This window comes from Canis lupus, chromosome 6 (assembly GCF_003254725.2).
Source record: "Canis lupus dingo isolate Sandy chromosome 6, ASM325472v2, whole genome shotgun sequence".
NCBI lineage: Eukaryota > Metazoa > Chordata > Mammalia > Carnivora > Canidae > Canis > Canis lupus.
In genome coordinates, this window is record NC_064248.1 from 36648944 (window position 1) to 36671835 (window position 22892).

The 22892-nt window shown below is 49.1% G+C and overlaps 1 protein-coding gene across 10 annotated transcripts in view; it reads right to left on the minus strand.

Annotated features, from left to right (window-relative positions):
- Positions 1–22892, minus strand: part of MGRN1 (mahogunin ring finger 1) — a 60705-nt gene that overhangs the window by 29294 nt on the left and 8519 nt on the right. For all 10 annotated transcript variants that reach the window (XR_007411031.1, XM_049110951.1, XM_025416650.3 and 7 more), the window contains exons 2-4: positions 4797–4915; positions 2928–3016; positions 1715–1861 (exon numbers count right to left, since the gene is read on the minus strand). Coding sequence is in view for 9 of the 10 variants with exons in the window: in XM_049110951.1 (XP_048966908.1) it covers positions 1715–1861; positions 2928–3016; positions 4797–4915 (355 nt within the window). In the remaining variant the exon portion in view is untranslated. The remainder of the gene's footprint in view (positions 1–1714; positions 1862–2927; positions 3017–4796; positions 4916–22892) is intronic.

The following is a 22892-nucleotide window of genomic DNA, read 5'->3' on the forward strand; positions in this document are numbered from 1 at the left end:
CTCTTTGAGAATTTTCAATTCTGAGCAACTCTGGCTTCTCACCATTGGAGAGACCATGGACACGACCCTGACAAAGCTCCCCCCACCCACCCCACACCCACCATCCCCGGGGCTTCTCTTAGACAAAAGACTCTGGAGAGCCTGAGAGACTGGGGGGAAGGGGGTGAGGGGTGCTCTTATAGGCACAAAGAGAGAGGGCCCCTCCACCTGCCAGAGGCCAGAGGCCCTTCCTTCCCCATGAGAATCCAGGCCTCAGCCTGCAGTAAAGGCAAAGGCTAGGCCTCTGCTGCCCTGCAGACCTGGGCTTTTTCTCTGGGACCCCAGATCTGCCCCCTTTTTCGCTTGTCAGGTAGTAGGGAAGGGATCAGGGAAGGGGCAGAAGGGTCACCCTGCAGCTCAAGCACAAACAGAATTTCCCGGCTAAGGCAAACGGGCCTGGGCATAGGCTTCTGGGACCCAGAGCCTTCCTGCTTCTCTCTGTTCTGGTGACTTCTGTGCTCAAACCACTCAATTCCAGCAAACTCAGAAAGGAAGCAGGCTCCCAGCCACTCCTGCCAGGTCTCAGGAAGGGGACAGAGCAGCATCTTCCCACCGCCCGCCCCAAGGATCCAAGACAAAGTCTCCAGGGACAGCCATGTCCTTTGCTCATGTGTCCTCTCAAGCATAGGGCACCTCTTACAAGCCCAAGTGTGACAGAGACAAAAGCTGGAGGAGTGTGGGGTGGGTGGGCTGCTCGCCCTCACCTGCCTGCCTGCCCGTCCCCTGCCCCTCTCTGCAGCAGCCCCAGGCCTTCCCCACAAGCCAGGACCCCTCCCCTGCGGCAGCCAAACTATAGGCAGAGGCCACAGAAACTTTACCCCAACTGCTGTGGCACTGTGGCCCTGCCACACGTGTCCTCCCACCTCCTGGTCAGGGGCCAGAGCAAGTGAGCATGGCCGAGGACAAAGGGCAGGGCCACAAGGAAAGAGCCAAAGGGCACCGGGAGGGTTGGGGAGGGACCTGGGCACCCACACCAGTGACAGCACCAGCAGGGTATTGCCTCATCTCTGGGAGGCAGGCCCCTGGATACTCCTGGATCTTCTAACTCTTGGCTTATGGTAAGGACACATTTGTAAATGGCTTGCGTCGTTGAAAAAACAAAAGTAATCCAACATTTGGGCTAGTGTGGAGCCTCACAGAAGAAAGTGTAGGAAAAGGAACTTTGTCCTCTGATTGCTGCCGGGAAGGGTGCGAGTAGTGGGGGGATGGTAAGGGCAGCCCCTAAGGGGCCCAGGCCTCCAGCCCAGGGAGCCCCATGGAGACCAAAGTGTTCCCTCCTGCAGGGAGTGCTCCCCACAAAGCCCCACCTCTGAGTCTCCTCCAGTAGCAGCAGCAAAGTCCTCAAAGGAATCCCTAGGGAGCCGCTTCAGTCCCCCAACCCCAGCTCAGGAAATTAAGGTACAAGCAGGCCAGGGCCAGCACCCGAAGCCTGAGCTTGGACCCCAGATCCAATTTGGCCCTCAGGTGGCTCTCTCCCCAACAGGACCCGAGTGGGCGCATTGCTGCTGGCCTGAGTCTCTGGTGGTCCTGAGGTTGTGGATTTCAAACTTTTGAGGTCAGCAGGATGCTTGTCGCAAATCAAACATCCGGAAGCTCAAACGCACAACACAGACAACAGAAGCGCAGAAGCATGGCTGCCAGGGCCACCCCCAGCCCCCCAGCCCCGGAGACTCACACGGCCGTCCCATTCAGGAACTCCTCCGCCGCCTGGCAGTAGATGGTGATAGCCACCCGGGCGTCGGCATCAAAGGTGAACTCCAGGCTGTAGAGGACGCGGGGCTTCTCGCTGTCCTCGGAGGGGCTGTCGGCACCATCTTTGTACCTATCAGTGAGGCGGAGGGACAGGCAGCAGGTCACTGGCCATGCCTGTACGTGTCCACCCGGCACAGCATGCGCATCCCTGCACCCGGGGCCCTTGGAGGTGGTTGCCTGGAAATGTAAGGCCCACTGCCTGGTAGACAATAAGGCCCAACACGGCAGAGCTCTCCTTCCCTCACTGCCCGCCCACAGACAGGGAGGAGTCCTCCTGGTCTAGAGACAGCCCAGACATCTCAAGCCTCCCAGGTTAGAGCAGTTTCTTAGGCTGCTGACATTTGAGACTGGATCATTCTTGGCAGCAGGGCCATCCTGTGCGCTGAAGGGTGTTGAGCAGCATCCCTGGTCTCTGCCCACCATAGGCCAGCAGCACCCAATCCCCTAGCTGTGACACCTAAAAGCATCTGCAGACTGGGACCAGTGTCCCTGGGGGCACAGTTGCCAGTTGAGAATCCCTGGTTTAAAAAACAGAGTTTTGGGGCTCCTGGGGGCTCAGTTGGTTAAGTGTCTGCCTTCAGCTCGAGTCATGATCCCAGGATCCTTTGGTCGAGCCCTGCATGGGGCTCCCTGCTCAGAGGGGAGCCTGCTTCTCCCTCTCCTCCCTATGTTCTCTCTCACCATCTCTCAAACAAATAAATAAAATCTGTTTTTTTAAGATTTTATTTATTCATGAGAGACAGAGAGAGAGAGAGAGAAAGAGAGAGAGGGGCAGAGACACAGGCAGAGGGAGAAGCAGGCTCCATGCAGGGAGCCCGACGTGGGACTCGATCCCGGGTCTCCAGTATCAGGCCCTGGGCTGAATGCGGCGCTAAACCGCTGAGCCACCAGGCTGCCCTAAATAAATAAAATCTTAAAAAAAAAAAAAAAACCATGAAAACAAAAACTGGAGTTTTACAAGCAGAGCCCTGCTGGCCCTTTCTCCCTCTACACCCCACGCTAGGAGCAACTCTGAAACTTGAGAGCTGCCTGTGGCCTCTGGCTCTCCACCCGAAGTTAGCAGAGACTGGGGTCCCTCACCACTGCCCCCTCTCCCAGGTATCAGGGGCCCTAAGCAGGCTGGAGCAAAGCCTTACCTTACAAGCCGCAGAGAGTCTTTTCGGATGTTCACCAGGCTCCTAAGTGTCTTCACAGGCTCATGCGGGGCGGGGGTGACATATGGAAACTAGGAGGGAAAACCCAAAGCAAAGCCAGGTGACTCCCTAAGGTGTGGCAGGGATAGAAAACGGGGATAATCAGAGCAACAGTCACAGCTCTGTACTCCCCGGGCCTTGTGCTCATTCACAAAGGAAACCACAGGCCTAGAGCCATCTGAAAAGTTCCTGCCTGTGATAGCGCCCTAGATGGAGCTTTATCAGATGGTATCACTGGGAAAACAGAGGGGAGGGCCTAGGGGATCTCTCTGCATCACTTCTCACCACTTCAGGGGAGTCTACGAAGGTCTCAAAGTACAAGTTTGAAAAATAACAGATTTATGGAACGTTTGTTAGGGCCGGGCCCTGCATGCAAGCTGAGGCCTCAAAGACGGAAGGTGAGGTTGCTTTCTTGCTCTCAGGGACTCGGGAGGCTGGGGAGGGCAGCACGCCAGGCCCTAGCTCCTTGCTTCCCACCCACTAAAGGATCAAGATGTCACGTCAACCAGCTGCTCTGTTGCTAAAACAGCCTAAAGACTGGTCCACTCTACCCGCTGCCAGGCCCATGGACTCCCCAGGACTCAGCAGCCTTAGGGAACAGAGTCCCACGTCTCCTGAAAGACAGGGCCTTCTGCTGGCCCCTCACCCACACTGGAGACCATAATTTTGAAGTACAAAACCCAATCCTTTGCTTAGCGTCCCCCTCTCCATGGGCCCTCACTCAACCCCTGCTCTTAAGCCTCCATTCACAAAATGTTCTCTTCTTCATTGTCGGCACTCCCTGCAAGAATGGGATGGGATCTGTCCTCCACCCTCAGCCCCTGGAAGAGTCCTAGGCACACAGCAGGTACCAAATGTGTATTGAACAAATGGACAGCAGTGTGTAAGCGTGCACTTCTCTGACGTGACTAGTGAAAGCAAACACGTTAAAATGTTTTACTAGCCATCTGCAGGTCTCCTTTGGGTCATAACTCTTGCCCATTGTTCTACAGAACATGGATTTTGTTTTTTCTTTTTTTTTTGTTTTGTTTTGTTTTTGTTGTTTGTTTTTTAATTTATTTTTTATTGGTGTTCAATTTACTAACATACAGAATAACCCCCAGTGCCCGTCACCCATTCACTCCCACCCCCCGCCCTCCTCCCCTTCTACCACCCCTAGTTCGTTTCCCAGAGTTAACAGTCTTTACGTTCTGTCTCCCTTTCTGATATTTCCCACACATTTCTTCTCCCTTCCCTTATATTCCCTTTCACTCTTATTTATATTCCCCAAATGAATGAGAACATATAATGTTTGTCCTTCTCCAACTGACTTACTTCACTCAGCATAATACCCTCCAGTTCCATCCACGTTGAAGCAAATGGTGGGTATTTGTCATTTCTAATGGCTGAGTAATATTCCATTGTATACATAAACCACATCTTTATCCATTCATCTTTCGTTGGACACCGAGGCTCCTTCCACAGTTTGGCTATAGTGGCCATTGCTGCTATAAACATCGGGGTGTTTTTTCTTTTTAAATAAAGTCATCCAAGAGGCCTGGGATCAAATCCATAAACTTCCATAAGCCCATAGCCTGGATGCACTGGGTTCTGCAGCAGCAGCCCTGTCTCCAGTGATACCTGCAGCCATCCTGCCTCTCTGGGGGAAGTGCCAGGACATGTCCCTATACACACATGCACATGTCCTGCCAGCAGCTCTGTCTGGGACTCAGTGTCTGCTTGTCCTCAAAGCTGGCTATGGACAGTGGAGGGAAGGCACCTCACTACCGCCACCCCACAACCCTAGCCCCAGCAAGACCCACCTGGACCCACCTGTACTGGACGATTGCCCAGGAAATTCAGATCCATGTTTTCTCCAAAGAGGTAACCTTCAGGGTGGGGAGTGTCAAATTTCTCGCCTCCCATGAAAAAGTGCGAGGCAAAGTAGTTTCCTGGTTAAGAAAGGAAACACGGTTGTAGATTATGAGGCTCGACATACCCCAGGGGAAGTGTGTGATGGCCAAGAGGCTCAGCCCTGAGAACAGCTTCACTTGGAGAGAAGCCTCCCAGGCAGTCCCTCCCACTCTCAGCTCTAGGCTGGGCCTCAGCCCTGCAACATTGTCAAACTCTGCACCCCAATACCTGTCCTGCTCCCAGACTTCCCCTCCCTGCTTAGGTGTGCATCCCGTCCTCTGTTCCATTATCTTTCCCTTCTGTGCCAGCCTGAGTTGCATCCTCCTCAAGGATTTGTCTCCATTCCTCCCTACGCCTACATGTGTGACCTTAGTTGGAAACAGGGTCTTTATACATGTAAGCAAGAAGTCAGAATAAAGTACAAAACCAGTAAAAATATAGATACCTATAAAAGTTGGTCAACTAACCCACAAAATAGAAGGATGTAAAGTATGACACCGTATACCTAAAATGTGGGGAGCAGAGGAGTAAGGAATGAGTTCAAACTTCAGTGACCGTCAACCTCATACACACTGCTATGTGCAGAGGATGTCACATACAAACCAAACAGTATCCACAAATCACAAACCACTAATAGATACGCAAAAAATCAAGAGGAATCCAAGTATCTCATTAAAGAAAGCCAATTAATCATGAGAGAAGAGAGCAAGAGAAAGAAAGAATGGAGAAAAATCATAAAACAAGTAACAAAATGGCAATACATACACACCCATCAACAATTACTTAAATGTAAATGGACTAAACACTCCAATCAAAAGACAAGGTGTGATGGGATGATGGATAAGAAAACATGACCAAGCTGTATGCTGAGCCTCCAAGAGACTCATTTCAGACCTAAAGACACATGAAGATTGAAAGTGAAGGGGTGGAGAAGAGTTCATCATGCAAATGGTGTGAAAAGAAAGCCCGGGTAGCAATACTCACGTGGAACAAAACAGACTTTTAAACAAAGACTGTGAAAAGAGATAAAGGACACTGTATCACCCAAGATGGGAGCACCCAAATACACAATAACAAACCTAAAGGAAGTAATTAATAGTAATTAACCCACTTACATCAATGGGCAGATAATACAAACAGAATATCAACAAGGATACAGCGGCTTTGAATGACACACCGGACCAGATTAATCTGACAGATATATTCAGAACATTCCATCTTACAACAACAGAATACACATTCTTTTCAAGTGCACGTGCAACATTCTCCAGAATAAATCACGTTAGACCACAAAACAAGTCTCAACAAAGTCAGTAAATCATTCCATGCATCTTTTCTGACATTATGAAACTAGAAGTCAACAAGAAAAAAATCTGGGAAGAACAAATACATGCTACTAAACAATGAATGGGTCAACCAAGAAATCAAAGAGGAAAAAAAATACATGGAGACAAGCGAAAATGAAAGCACAATGTTCCAAAATTTTTGAGATGCGGCAAAAGCAGGCCTAAGAGGGAAGTTTATGGCAATACAGGCCTACCTCAAGAAGCAAGAAAAGTCTCAAATGAGCAACCTACCCTCATGCCTTAAAGAGCAAGGAAAAGAAAAAATAAAACCCAAAACCAACAACAGAACAAAGGAAATAAGATTAGAGCAGAAACAAATGTAATAGAAACTTTCAAAATAGAACAGATTAATGAAACCAGGAGCTGGTTCTTTGAAATGATGGACAAAATTGATAAACCATTAGCCAGACTCATCAAAAAAAAGTGGGGGGGGGGGCAGCCCGGGTGGCTCAGCGGTTTAGGGCCACCTGCAGCCCAGGGTGTGATCCTGGAGACCCGGGTTCGACTCCCACGTCAGGCTCCCTGCATGGAGCCTGCTTCTCCCTCTCCGTGTCTCTGCTTCTCTCTCTCTCTCTCTCTCTCTCTCATGAATAAATAAATAAAATCTTAAAAAAAAAGAAAGAAAGAAAAAGGAGAAATAACAACCAATACCAAAATATATGATGGATTATGAGAGAATATTTTTGAAAATTATATGCCAACAACTTGAACCACCTGGAAGAAATGGATAAATTCCTAGCAACATACAACATCCCAAAATTGAATCAGGAAGAAACACAACATTTGAATAGACCAATTACCAGCAATGAAATTGAATCAGTCATCAAAAAACTCCCAACAAACAAGTCCAGGACCAGAAGCTTCACAGGTGAATTCTACTAAGTATTTAAAAAAGATGGGACGCCTGGGTGGCTCAGTGGTTGAGCATCTACCTTTGGCTCAGGGCTTGATCCTGGGGTCTCAAGATCAAGTACCATATTGGGCTTCCTGCATGGAGCCTGCTTCTCCAACTCTGCTTGTGTCTCTGCCTCTCTCTGTCTCTCATGAATAAATAAGTAAAATAAATAAATAATTAATTAATTAATTAATTAACATCTATTCTTCTCAAACTACTACAAAAACATAGAAAAGGAAGAAAACCTTCCAAATTCATTCTAAGAGACCAGCATTGCCCTGATACCAAAACCAGGTACAGTGCAAAAAAAAGAGAACTACAAGCCAATAGCTCTGATGAACACATATGCAAAAAAATCTTCAGCAAACCAAATCTAACAACATTAAAAAAAATTATTCACCATGATTAAGTGGAATTTATTCCTGGGATGCAAAGATGGTTCAATATTCACAAATCAATCAATATGATACATCACATCAAAAAGAGAAAGGATAGGGCAGCCCCGGTGGCGCAGCGGTTTAGCGCCACCTGCAGCCCGGGGTGTGATCCGGAGACCCAGGATGGAGTCCCGCATCGGGTTCCCTGCGAGGAGCCTGCTTCTCCCTCTGCCTGTGTCTCTGCCTCTCCCTCTCTCTCTCTCTGTCTCTATGAATAAATAAATAAAAATATTTTTAAAAAAAGAGAAAGGATAAAAACCATATGATCATCTTAATAGAAGCAGAAAAAGCATTTGACAAAGTACAACATACATTCATGATAAAAGCCCTCAACAAAGTAGGTTTAGAGGGAATATAGCTCAGCATAATAAGCCATATATGAAAAACTACAGCTAACATCATCTTCAATGGGGAAAACAGAGCTTTCCCCAAAGATCAGGATCAAGACAAAGATGTCCACGCTCACCACTGCTATTCAACAGAGTACAGGAAGCTCCAGCCACAGCAATCAGGCAAGAGGAAGGAAGAAAAGGCAGCCAAATTGGTAAGAAGTAAAACTTCCACTATTTGCAGATGACAAGATCTTATATATAAATGCCTAAGACTCCACCAAAAAGCTACTAGAACTGATAAATGAATTCAGTAAGGCTGCAGGATACAAAATCAATGTAGAAAATCCACTGCATTTCTATATACTAACAATGAAGCAACAGGAAGAAAAATTTGAAAAATAATCCCATTTACAATTGCACCAAAAATAATAAAATACCTAGGAATAAACTTAACCAAGGAAGTGAAAGGCCTGCACTCTGAAAACTGTAAAACATTGATTAAAGAAACTGAAGATGTCACAAACAAATGGAAAAATATCCCAGGGATCCCTGGGTGGCTCAGCGGTTTGGGGCCTGCCTTCAGCCCAGGGCGTGATCCTGGAGTGGAGTCTTGGGATCGAGTCCCACGTCAGGTTCTCCCCGCATGGAGCCTGCTTCTTCCTCTGCCTGTGTCTCTGCCTCTCTCTCTCTCTCATGAATAAATAAATAAAATCTTAAAAAAAAAAAAAAAAAAGTTCTTTCACACTGTCAGCTTCTTTACATTTGAAAAAAAAAGAAAAAAAGAAAAATATTGGAGAGATTCAGATTGGAGAGATTTGGGAGAACAAATAATGTTAAAATATCCATATTACCCAAAGCAATCTACAGATTTAATGTAATCCCATCAAAATGCCAACAACATTTTTCATAGAACTAGAACAAAAAATCCTAAAATTGGTATGAAACCATAAGAGATCCTGAATAGCCAGAACAATCTTGAAAAAGAAAAAGAAAACAGAAGATATCACACTTCCAGATTTGAAGATACTAGAAAACCCCTGTAATCAAAACTGTCTGGTATGGCACAAAAATAGATGTGAAGATCAATGGAACAGAACAGAAAGCCCAGAAACATATCCATGATTATATGGTCAATTAATCTTTAGTAAAAGAGGCAAGAATATGCAGTGGGAAAGAGAGAGTCTCCTTAACAAATGGTGTTGGGAAAACTGGGTGGCTACATGCAAAATAATGAAACTGGACCACTTTCTTATACCTACACAAAAATAAACTAAAAATGGATTAAAGATCTAAATGTGAGACCTAAAACCATAAAAATCCTAGAAGAGAACACAGGCAGTAATTTCTCTGACATCAGCTATAGCAACATTTTTCTAGATATGTCTGAGGCAAAAGGATAAAAGCAAAAAAACTATTGGAACTAGACCGAAATAAACAGCTTCTGCATAGCACAGGAAACAATCAACAAGGGATGCCTGGGTGGCTCAGCGGTAGAGCTTCTGCGTTTGGCCCAGGGTGTGATCCTGGAGACCCGGGATCAAGTCCCACATGGGGCTCCCCACATGGAGCCTGCTTCTCCCTCTGCCTGTGTCTCTGCCTCTCTCTCTCTGTGTCTCTCATGAATAAATAAATAAAATCTTAAAAAAAAAAAAAGACAATGAACAAAACTAAATGACAACCTAACAAATGGGAGAAGATATTTGTAAATGATATATCTGATAAGGGCTTAATACCCAGAATATATAAAGAACTTACACAATCCAACACCAAACAAAACCAAATAATCCAATTTAAAAATAGAAGACAGGAGCAGACATTTCTTTAAAGACATCCAGATGGCCAACAGTCACATGAAAAATGCTCATCATCACTCATCATCAGGGAAATGCGAATCAACACTACAATGAGCTATCACCTCATACTTGTCCGAACTGCTAAAATCAACAACACAAGAAACAACAGGTGTGGATGAGGATGAAGAGAAAAAGGAACCCTCGTGCACTGTTGGTGCAGCCCCTGTGGAAAACAGTACGGAGGCTTCCCAAAAAGTTAAAAATAGAACTACCCAATGATTCAGTAATTACAGTACTGAGTCTTTACCCAAAGAACACAAGAACACTAATTCAAAGGGATACATGCTCTCCAATGTTTAGGGCAGCATTATCTACAACAGCCAAGTATGGAAGCAGCCCAAGTGCCCATCGACTGATGAAAGGACAAAGGTTATATATATGTGTGTGTATGCACATGTGCACGCATGCACACACACACACACACACACACACACACTGGAATATTACTCAGCCATAAAAAATAATGAAATCTTGCCATTTGCAATGACACGGATGGATTTAGAGTATAATGCTAAGCAAAGTAAGTCAGAGAAAGACAAATACCACGTGAAAAAGAAAAACAAAACAGAAGGTATCACACTTCCAGATTTGAAGATACTAGGAAACCACTGTAATCAAAACGGTCTGGTACTGGCACAAAAATAGATGTGAAGATCAATGGAACAGAACAGAAAGCCCAGAAACATATAATCAATCAATCTTTAGCAAAAGAGGCAAGAATATGTGGTGGGAGTTAACCACGTGAGTTAATTCATGTGGAATTTAAGAAACAAAACAAATGAACAAAGAAAAAAATAGACAAATCAAGAAAAAGACTCTTAACTGCAGAGAACAAATGACCAGAGGGGAGGTGGGTAGGGGTATGGGGACGACAGAGCACACTTGTCACAATGAGCCCAGGGTCACATATGGAAGTGCTGAAATCACTATATTCTGTACCTGAAACTAACAGAACACTGAGGATTAAGTAACCGGAATTTAAATTTCGAAAAAAAGAGGAGGTCAGACTAGACTAGGGGACACTAAATCCAGTGACCAATGTCTTCACCTGAGAAAGGGATTCAGACACAGACACACACAGGGAAGAAGGCAGGGTGACGACTACACGGTGAGGCGTGCCTGGAGCCCCAGAGGCTGGGAGGCAGGAAGGACCACCCCCTAGAGCCCTCAGAGGGAACCAACCCCTGGGACACCTTCACCTGGGACTTCCACCCTTCAGAACAGTGAGAATAAACTCTGTTGTTCTAAGCCACTCACTTCGTGGTGCTCCAGCAGCCATGGGACACGAACGCGGTTCCCCGTCCCCAGACTAAGTCCCGCAACCCCACACCTGAGCCCTGAGTACTTTCTCACTGTATGGAGCTGAGTATCTGACACCCCCCACCATGACAAATGAGGCTCTAGGCTGTTCCCCATTATGTCCCTGGCACACTTAGGCACTAAATGCACATTTTATATAAAAATAAACGAATAAAACATTCAAAGAAGAGAGCTCACAGCTTTGCTAGGGAAACGTTAGAGTAACGCCTCTCCCAAGATTCCTAATCTGACGCTCACCCCCATTTCTCTCTGGCACGGAGAACCCCAAGAAAAGTCAGGTGGCCATGGGACCCTGTGAATTTTGTGGACACCTAGGCCATGCATCCCTCAGGCATAGCAGGGCACACCTGGGCACCTGAGCCCACATGGGTCCTTCCTGGAGCCCCCAGAGGGAATTCTGGGCCCTTCAGACTACGGTGCACGCCCTGCCTGGATGTGTGCGCCCTTTCCGCAAACCGCAGCCCTGGGTACGGTGCACACGGCCACAGCTGCCCGGGCAAACAGGCCCAGAACCAGGAGTCCCGCCCGGTGACTCTGGCCTGCAGGGAACATAAGCAGGAAACACTGGGCAAGGGCATAACCCCAGCGCCGTACACATGTGGCCAGGAATCAGACAGAGCCAACCGCAGTGAGAGAAAAAGAATAAAGTGGTGACTAGTTAAATACTCCTGATTTAATGGGACACCAAGCAGCTGCAAAAGAGAGTCAAACACACTTGGATACTCACGTAGGAAGATGGTCACGGAATATCTGTTATTAAAAAAACAAGCTGAAGTGTTCAGGATCCCACCTGAGAGGTAAGTGCACAGAGTCAGATGTTGTGAGTACACACAGAGCGGTCAGCCTGGACACACACAAACCATAGCCGAGAAGTCAGTCGGGGCTGGAGGCAGCAGGGACAAGAGTGCAGACATGCTGCCTAATGCTAGGTCTTTCTATGGCACATGCACCTGGGCCAACATGGAGCTCTTAATAAAAAGACTGAGAGGGACGCCTGGGTGGCTCAGTGGTTAAGTGTCTGCCTTTGGCCCAGTTCGTGATCCCGGCGTGCTGGGATCGAGTCCCACATCAGGCTCCCTGTGGGGAGCCTGCTTCTTCCTCTGCCTATGTCTCTGCCTCTGTGTCTCTCATGAATAAATAAATAAAATCTTTTTTTTTTTAAATAAATAAAATCTTAAAAAAAGAAGACTGAGATGTGGGGAAGCACAGGGACCCCTCCAAATTCACCTAGGATCTGCACTCAGTGCTGCTGCCCTGGAAGCATCAGTGCAGTTTAATATGCAAAGACTTTGAAGATGACCTTTCCTGCCTGTGGAGCAGGAACAAGGTGCCCACGGCCTGGCATGTAGTCGGTCCCTGGTCTCTGGATCCTGGCTTTTTTTTTTTTTTTTTAAGTTTTTATTTATTTATTCATGAAAGACACGGGGCGGGGGGGAGAGAGAGAGAGAGAGAGAGAGAGAGAGAGAGAGAGAGAGAGAGAGGCAGAGACACAGCAGGCTCTATGCAGGGAGCCCGACGTGGGACTAGATCCCGGGTCTCCAGGATCACACCCTGGGCTGAAGGCGGCGCTAAACCGCTGAGCCACCCGGGCTGCCCTGGATCCTGGCTTTAATCTTGGTTGGCGTGTGGCCCACCCAACCTCGAGCCCAAGTCACAGGGCGGGCGAGAGGGGCCCTAGCTGGCAGCTCGAAGGAGAACCCAGCTCAGAGCCACCTGGTCTGCTAAGATCGTGGTGAAGCCACACACCACCATGCACAGCACAGCCACTGGGGAAAGCGACATGCCCTGGCTGCTGTGTGACAAGTTAGGACACAATGGCACAAAGAGAGAGGACAAAGAAAACCAGTGACTGCCCACACTGGTCAATGAGGTCCAAATGTGGATGGTGCCTGGGCCCCTGCCCTGTCCAAGAGGACTCTGAGGCAGGATCCAAAGTTGGCACAGCCTTGGTCTAGAGACAAGGTTCAGGAAAAGGCAGGATCTGGCAGGGGAGCCACACACCCTCCCCCCCCCCCGCCCCCCGGCCTTCCAGGCAGCAGGCAGGACCCTAGCCTGGGACTCCTAACCTCCTCCTGGGGGCTCTTCAAGGACCAAAGTACATTATGTCCAAATTCCCCCAAAGCTTCCTCCTTTCAGGCAGAAAGTGGGTACAGCAGCTCTCCTCCAAGATGGTACTGGTGTCTCTGGGCGGCCCTTCCCATGCCCGCCTCAGGTGGACCTGTAACCCGCAGCATACAGCGGGAATGACCCGACAGGGCTTCTGTGGCTGGGGGGCGGGGGGTGGCGGTGGCTGGCTGCCATGCTGTGAGGACACTCAAGCGGCCCTATGGGGAGGTCCTCGTGCCAGGCTGTGGGGAGACGCTCCGGGGAGATCCTAAGTGAGGCCCGCTCAGCTAAGCTGTCCCCAAATTCCAGGAACACAGAAACTGGGAAAAAATAAGCACTGAGTGTTAAAAATGCTAAATGTTGTTATCAGCAGGAGACAACTCGCACAGTGGGCTTCTGAAATCCAATCTGAGCTGAGCGACCCTTCTCTTTCTCAGTTCCTGACCCTGACAGCTTCTGTCACCACGCTGGTCAAAGCCACCAACATCTGCTGCCTAATTACTGCGATCTCCCCCATCTTGGCTCCCCACACTCCCACGGCCCCAGCCTGCCTCCCACATCCCTCTGCTAGAAGGCTTCTCCTGCCTCCTCATCATACTCAAGAAAGTTCCAAACTCCTCCTCATGGCCTGCACAGCCCCCAGGCAACGCAGACTGGCCAACCCTGTTCATGCCCCAGGGCCTTTGCACTTCCAGTTTCCTCAGGGTTTGAAATTCTTTCCCAAGAGCTGTGCCCATATCCTTCATCTCGAATTTCCTTCTCAGCAAGGCCTTTTTGATCACTCCTTTTTAAATGTGCAATCCTCAACCCTCCATTCTGCTTGCCGACCAACCTCTCCACATTTTCTCTTCTCTGCTTTACATTCCCCTACAGATTTTTTTTTGGCAAAAAACTTAGAATTAGATGCTACTGCTCTATCAAAACCGTTAACTTCTATCTCCCCCACAGCACAGCATGATCCGATGGGCTATGCACAGGAGGCCCCCACGTCTTAGTGCAGCTTTAAGCTTCTCTAACTGCAGAGTATAAATGCTACAATCTAAAGCCTCCTGATGAAGAGGTAATAGTGAGTACTTTTTTTTTTGGGGGGGGGCTTTACCTGTATCATTTAAATTTTCTATAATTAGCATTACTTTTGAAACAAGAAAAATAATTTAAAAATATGAGAAATACGGTAACATCACAAAACTGGAAGCAAGTTCTGGAAAGGCCACGGTATTGTCCACCTTAAAAGAGTGGACTCTAAGGTGTGTGGATTATACCTCCATAAAGCTGTTCTTAGGGAGTGGGGGCACTTGAGTTGTCAGATGGGAATTCATTACTAAGTTTTTGATATTAGACCTTTATGTAAAATTTTTTTGGCAAAAAAACTTGGAATTAGATGCTATTGCTTTATCAAAACCCTGTTAATTCCCACCGAGTTATTTACATGACTCGGTTTCTCAATGTCAAATGGAAACTAGAACCAGAGCTCCTGCTGACCTGATCTCACGCTAGCCGTGCGTTATATTCTACTGTGACGACAGGAACCAACCGGGGAGGAACGGAGCCCACTCACCTAACACACACCTTTTCAGTATGTTTTATGTTCAATGTGTATTGATGTTTTCTATTTATAAAAACTGAATGGGCACATGGGTGGCTCAATGGGTTGAGCTTCTGACTCTTGGTTTCAGCTCAGGTCACTGATCTCAGGGTCATGAGATGGAGCCCTGTGTAGGACTCCACACTGGGAGTGGAACTGCTTAAGATTTTCCCTCTCCCTCCATCCACCCCCTAGCTCCTGTATGCACGCTCTCTCACTAAAAACAAAACAACAGCCCCCCCCCCCAAAAAAACTGTAATATTTGTTTTGATTAATATTATTTTACAATGGCCACAAACCAGAAGAAAAATTCTCACTTAAAGCCCCATGGTCATGAGATGTTTCTTTTCTAAAGTTTTGGTGTTTTTTTCTTTTTTTTTTTTTAATGATTATTTGAAAGAGAATGAGCAGGGATCCCTGGGTGGCTCAGCAGTTCAACACTGCCTTCAGCCCAGGGTGTGATCCTGGAGTCCCAGGATTGAGTCCCACATCTGACTCCATGCATGGAGCCTGCCTCTCTCTCTCTGTCTCTCATGAATAAATAAATAATAAAATCTTTAAAAAAAAATGAGAGTGAGAAGGAGGGAGGGAGGGGGAAAGGTGGGGGAAATGGACAGAGAGAATCTAAAGTAGACTCCCCGATGAATGTGGAGCACAATGTGGAGCCCAATCCCAGGATCCCGAGATCATGACCTGAGCTGAAATCAAGACTTGGACACTTAACTGACTAAGCCGCCCAGGCATCCCCCACCTACCTCTTAAAGTTTTATTTATTTAACTCATCTCTGCACCCAACCTGAGGCTTGAACTCACGACCCTGAGATCAAGGGAAGTCATGACCCTCCTCCAACTGAGCCAGCCAGGTACCCCGAGAGATGTCTCGAGCTCTAATTTCAGTTTACATACACACTTTGGTTACACAGACATATAGGAGAGTGATTATCAATGGGCATCCACACCTCCCATCTCGCTAGGTAATGACGTGACAAGCAGACGGTGACAGTCACCAGGTGGGACCACACGGCAGTTAAGAGGAGTGAGCCAGTCTCCATGTCCCAGCACGGAGCAGACGCACCACGAACCAGACTCACACGGGGCGGCGGGAGACCGAACCACACGTAAGGAGAGGCGACGTGGAGGGCAGCACCGGGGCCACGGGGACAGAAGGGTCACGGAGGCGCCATCTGAGAGACGCAACATGGGCATGGGAAGCGAGGGCTCTGAATGGAGGGTGTTGGCGCTATTCTCTGGCCTTTCCTAAGGTTTTTCAAACGCTCACATTTTTTAAAAGGGAACTTTTAAAAGGAGGAATGTGTGCAATGGAGGACCAGGGAGAGGCGTGTGCACGGTGCGTGCGTGCGTACCTGGAGGCATCTTGTGTGCGTACACACAGGTCAGGACCAAGAGGAGCAGCCGAGCTCTGACGAGGCCGGAGGGGAAGAGCGAGAAAACACGGCGAAGGGCAGGCACAGAAGGCAGGCGGGCAGGGAGGGGGAAGAGGAGAACCCCCACCTCTGGACCCCAGATACGGAAGCCATCGAGGGGCACAGATCCTAACCCTATTCTCCGCGGGTGGCAGGACGCTCCGAGGTCACCTGAAGGCTGCCAATCCCGAGCCCCCTACGTTAACCCGTGCGGGGCCTCCCCCTCCAGTCACAGAGGGAGGGCGGCCCGTGTCACCTCCCAGCAGACCACAAAGGGCGGCTGTTCGCACACAATGAACGAGCCATGAGGGATCCCGATGGGACCCAGACTGGCTGAAAATCCTTTTAAGGCCACATTCAGAAGACCTGCCAGAGGCCACAGTTTTGGCCTCCCAGCCCTGGTCTCACAGCACAGACACTCGAGGACCTCGTGACCTCAAAAGGTTCACCCTCCTCTGTGCCGGAGGGATTCAGACTCTGCCCTACTTACAGGCATCCAGGTGACCCGGATAACCAACAAATCAAAATAAAGACCAAGGGAAGGCACCTCCCTTGGAGGCCTCCCCGTGTCCCCACACATGGCTCGGTTTCCTTTACACATGTGCATCAGATGCAGATGGACACGTGTGCTCGTCATCCTTTACAGACGAGGAAAACTGAAACCATGAGGCTCCAGTTAGAGGCTGCTCCAGTGACGGCCGGTGGCTGTGGTAAGGCCCCGTCCCTTCCTCACAGGCCACACAGCGAGCCAAGCAGGCTTCTGGGGTGGTTCCATCTGTTCCACTTTCCAACGTCTGGTAGTATACACGGTGTACCTCAATCATCACTGACAACCCCCAAATGCAAACACTCTCCATTATTTAAATGAACTAAGCCTGCTAAAGAGCGAGGCCCCAGGACGTGCAAGCTCTCCAAAGCACAGAATGATCCGCACCCAAATCCTCAGACTCCCCCCAGAGGAGGACTGAGGGGAAGAATAAAAATGGGACCTCGAAGCTCTCCCAGAAGACACCTGCTCCACTCACTCCCTCCTTAGCTACACATTCACAAAAACCCAAGTTTCATCAAGAGACAAAAGTTTGGGATCCCTGGGTGGCTCAGCGGTTGAGCGCCCGCCTTCAGCCCAGGGCCTGATCCTGGAGTCCTGGGATCGAGTCCCACATCAGGGATCCATGCAGGGAGCCTGCTATTCCCTCTGCCTATGTCTTTGTCTCTTTCTCTCTTTATGTCTCTCATGAATAAATAAATAAAATCTTAAAAAAAAAAAAAAAAGAGAGAGAGAGAGAGAGAGAGACAAAAGTTTGGGACACGATCAGATGTTTATGTCTCCTCCAAACTGACACAGAACTCTCACCCCCAATGAGCTACTGGGAGCTAAGGCCTTTGGGAGGTTACCAGGTCATGAAGAGGTGCTCTGGAGTCCCCTAACCCAGCCATGTAAGGACAGTGAGAGACAGCTGTCTATGAACCAGGAAGAGGCTCTGGCCAGACACTGAGCAGGCACCTTCATCTCGGACTTTCCCGCCTCCAGAACTGTGAGAAATAAAGGTCTGTTGTTTATAAGCCACCCAGACTGTGGTGTTGCCACAACAGTGCACTAGAACACACCCCCTGAGTCTGAGGTCTCAGGTCTGAACCTTTGAGAAGCATGTGCACCAAACCAACCAACCTATGGGACACCCACAACAGAAAGAAGCTGGGTGGGCTCCAGCCACCTACACCACCAGGATAGCCACCACCATCACCGCCAGGGCTGTGGGGGCAGCTCTGTGGCTTCATCAACTCCTGGTGTCACCCAAGACCTAAGTGAAAAGCCATCACCAGGTGGTACAGCCTACAGCAGGGGCTCTTCAGACTGCTGTTCTGGGGGGAGGGGGGTCCCTGAAGGACCTCCTTACAATCCTGGAGTGATGGGATTAAAACACAAATTGGGATGTTTGTACTCAACCCCTGACCCCTTCAGAACCCCTGCCTAGGGATCCCTGGGTGGCGCAGCGGTTTGGCGCCTGCCTTTGGCCCAGGGCGCGATCCTGGAGGCCCGGGATCGAATCCCACGTCGGGCTCCCGGTGCATGGAGCCTGCTTCTCCCTCTGCCTGTGTCTCTGCCTCTCTCTCTCTCTCTGTGACTGTCATAAATAAAAAAAAAAATAAAAAAATAAAAGAACCCCTGCCTACACCCTGACTCCTTATGGGGACTCAGGCCTGGCACACAGCAGCCCACTGTCCTTCCAGCCTCGAGTCTGTGTGTGCTTATAGATGATGCAACATATGCAAAATCGGTTCTAGGTGATACAGCCTCCCTCCCTGGATTCCAGATACTTCAGGCCAGGGACATTGATGCCATCCCCAGCAACAAACATCCCCATGCCTCAACCTAAGGGCCAGGCACCACTCACCGCCCAGCAGACTAGTGACTCTGCTCGGTGCTGTCCACCTCGCCTAGCACCACCCTCCTGGCCCATCTCTCAGGACTCGGGAGCTTGATAAAAACTGGCTGAATGAACAGAGGTTGAGAGTGGATGACATACCTATTATTATTTGGTAGTTGAGGGAATGGGAGCACAGAGAGGTCACGTGACCCGCTCAAGCCCCAGCACCAGCCAGAGGTGGCATTCTCCCTGAAAATCCGTGCTGACCCCAGAGTTGCACACTCAAGTACACAGTCCACTGTGTGTTCTTCCCACACCACCAAGCAAGTCTCCAACTCTTAGTGCACAGTGACCATGTGGCCTAAATTTAGCTCAATCCTGACACTATCTACCTGGGGAAAGCATCAGATCCCACAGATTAAGGGCTCAGCCCCACACCACTGCCCTCTCCCTTCAGATGCCAATGGCCAGGTGGCCAATTGGCTATAAACTGGACATTTCCATGACCCCCAATTAATTTGCTAGAGCAGTAGGGGCACCTGGGTGGCTTGGCTGGTTCAGCATCTCCCTTCAGCTCCAGTCATAATCCCGGGTTTCTGGGAGGAGTCCTGCATTGGGCTCCCTGCTCTGCGGGGGGGGGGCTACTGCTCCCTCTGCCCCTCCCCCCTGCTTGTCTGCGCGCGCACATGCTTGCTTTCTCTCAATAAACAAAATCTTTTTTAAAAAAATTGCTAGGGCAGCCCTAGTGGCTCAGCGGTTTAGCGCCACCTTCAGCCCAGGGCCTGATCCTGGAGACCCGGAATCGAGTCCCACATCAGGATCCCTGCATGGAGGCTGCTTCTCCCTCTGCCTGTGTCTCTGCTTGTCTCTCAGCGTGTCTCTCATGAATGAATAAATAAAATCTTTCAAAAAAACTGCTAGACCAGCTCACAAAACTCAGGAAAACAGTTCACTTACTAGTTCTTCAGTTCATCATAAAAGGTAAGACTCAGGATTAGCCAGATGGAGAAGATGCCCAGGACAAGGCACATGGGAAGGGCGCAGGGACTTCTAAACCCCCCCTGAGTGCTCCACCCTCCTGGCCTCTGCTGTGGAGGGTGGAGCTTCAACACCAGCCCAGAAGCTCTCTGAACCGAGTCCTGTGGGTTTTTATGGAGGCTTTGTCATATAGGCATGGGTGATTAAATCGCTGGCTGCTGGTGACCCTCTCAACCTCCAGCCTCTGTACAGGCTGGGTCCAAAGGCAGCCAGGACCCATCCGTAGGTGCTTTCCAGAATCTCATTACCATAAACTCAGGTGTGGCGGAAAGGGGCTTCTGAGCACCAAGACTCAATTTCACTCCTACCACTAATCGCCAGGAAATTCCAAGGCTTATAGGAGCACTGTGACAGTAATGGGTGAAAACCAAACATTTATTTCTTACTTTATAAATCCCAACATCCCTGCTGGGTAAACCATGACGTGACTAAAGACTCTGCACAAACCCAACCCCACCCCTGCTAGGACACACCACTGGTCCTGGGACACTGGGTGTGCATCCCGCTCAGCCACCGGAGTCACCCACGCTCCAGTGGAGGGGAAGGGGAGAGCTGGGCAGACGTGTGCAATGGCTGGGGAGAGTTCACTGACGCCACAGGATGAAAATTCTTCTCATTCTCTAACAGGACAGATGTTCCCGGTTACCAGCTTCCTGAAATCCAGCTTCTCACTAAGCCCCAGCTGGGCCTGACCAATGTGAGATGAGAACATCACAGTCCCCAAAGAGTGATCTCAGGGAAGAATCTTCAAGCTCGTGAAACTCCCAGCCAAGTGGGAGGCCTCGGCCTGGGAGCAGGTTCCAAGTCAGAGAGAAAAAGCAGACCCTAAGGGGGTCCCCCTACCTCTAATCACCCTGCGCCCTGACTCCCCCTGGGCCGAGGTCCTGCAGGTATACAGCACAGTGCTTCTGGGCGCAGCCTAGGTGACCTAGTGCAGCCTAACCTCTGTGGGCCTCAGCGTCTCATCTGCAGCATGGACGCCTCAGAGAAGAACACTGACCAGGACAGCTCAGGATGTCCTGGGGATAAAAGGATAACACAAAGGAGCCTTGCACAGGTGAAAAGACACCTGATAACCATTTGATTCCCAGCCCTGCTCCAGCGTGAAAGTCTGACCACAGCGGGACCCTATTAAACAAAAAGCCTCAGTCCCCAACACGATGGAGGGAAGAACTTTAAGCAAAGATTCTGGTTCACTGAGTTCCAAAGAGGCTGCAGCCACCTTTCTGGGGGGTGGAGGGGGTCCTTCCCTTTCCTGGGAACAGCCTCCAGTACCCACAGGGATGGGCCCCAGCTGCTAGTGGACCATGCAGCTCCCATCCCCTGGACACAGCTGGCTGGCCAAGGTAGGACACCTGACCGTGGCTGGACAAACACCTGGATTCTCTCTCCAATGGATCTGGACCAGAGACCAAAGGACTTGGTGCTTGAGGGCCCCAGATGGGTGGCAGTCAGCTCTGGGCAAGTCACAGCAGAATGATGCTGAGCCCAGAGGGGACGAGGGGCTTTTGTGTTCTAATGGCGGCTTCCACTTCTTGGCTCCCCACCCTTGGGATCCAGAGACCCACCCTGCACCAGCCTTCCAGTACATCCTATCTCCTGCTTAAGCTAGTCTGCATAAATGCCATAGCGACAGCCAATTTCCAAAGAATTAATAATGTAATAAAAAGCACTTAGAAAAGAACTCCTGCAAATCAGTGAGAAAGGAGACAATCCGGAATGAAAAATATGCAAATGATTTCCAGACAGCTTAGAAAAAGAGGAAGAAAAATGAATAGTAATTTACATATGAAAAGGTGCCCAACCTCACTGGTCATCAGGGAAAATAAATTAAAACTCAAAGAGATTTCCGTGGCTAAAGTTAAAAGAAAACAACAACAACAACAACAAAAGAAGAAAACAACAAAACAAAACATCCACACCTGACATTCCCAGGTGCTGGTGAGAGCACACAGGCAATCAGAGCTCTGCTCTGTGGATGGGAGTGGCCAGGGATTGGCTCCACAGCTCCAAAACACTGTCTGCAAAATATGCTGTAGCCGAACACATGCCCCCGAGGGCCCCAACACCACTGCCAGGTGCGAACGTGGACCCAAAGAGACAGGTACTTATGGGAGCCCAAAGCCACTAACAACTGAGAGTGGTGGCTGCCAGGCGCTGGGAGCGGCGGGGGAGGGGGGGGGAGCAGTCAGTGTTTAAAGGGCACAAAGTTCCAGTTGTGCAAGAGGGAAAGAGTCCTATAGAAATGACGGTGGATGCCTGCACAAGGTAAAGGTACTTTATGTCACTGAACTGCATGCTTAAAATGGTTAGGATGGTCATTGTTATGTGTATTTGATCGCAATTTGGAAAAACAGAGACCCAGAGAAATCTGACTCAGGAGCACCAGAGCAGTCACGGGAGGGTCCATGGCAGCATTTTCCGTAAGAGCCCAAACTGGAAATTCGCCCGCCACCCCTCGACGTGAATGGACGAAGACACACGGCATCAACAGAAACTGGATATAAAAGCAGAGACCAAATTGACTGACTACTGCCCCCAAGAACAGCATCAGGGCCTCCCATCACCGAATGTGCAGCAAACAGCAGCCAGTTATTTATATCAAATTCAGAAACAGGCAAAATCACCTCTGGTGGAGTGGGAGGGGGTCTCCCAGGGAGGAAGGAGGCAGAGATTGGGAAGAGGCACCAAGGGGCTTGGGGGGCTGTTACTGTTCTATTCCTCCAATATATTCACTTTGTGATCATCCATCAAGCTTATGCTTTGCACATTTTCTAAATCCATGCTACACTTTGGGGATCCCTGGGTGGCTCAGCTATTTGGTGCCTGTCTTTGGCCCAGGGCGTGATCCTGGAGTCCTGGGATCCAGCCCTGCATCAGGTTCCCTGCATGGAGCCTGCTTCTCCCTTTGCCTGTGTCTCTGCCTCTCTCTCTGTGTCTCTCATGAACAAATAAATAAAATCATAAATCAATCAATCAATCCATGCTACACTTCAATTTTATTTTACTTTCACGTAGATATTAAATATATATACATATAATCCCTGACTTATAATGGTTCAACATACAAGTTTTAGACTAATGATGGTACAAAAGCAATATGCATTGGGGATCCCTGGGTGGCTCAGCAGTCTAGGGCCTGCTTTTGGCCGGGGCGTGGTCCTAGAGTCCTGGGATCGAATACCACATCGGGCTCCCTGCATGGAGCCTGCTTCTCCCTCTGCCTGTCTCTGCCTCTCTCTCTCTCTCTCTCTCTCTCTCTCTCTGCGTCTCTCATGAATGAATAAATAAAATCTTTAAAGAAAAAAAA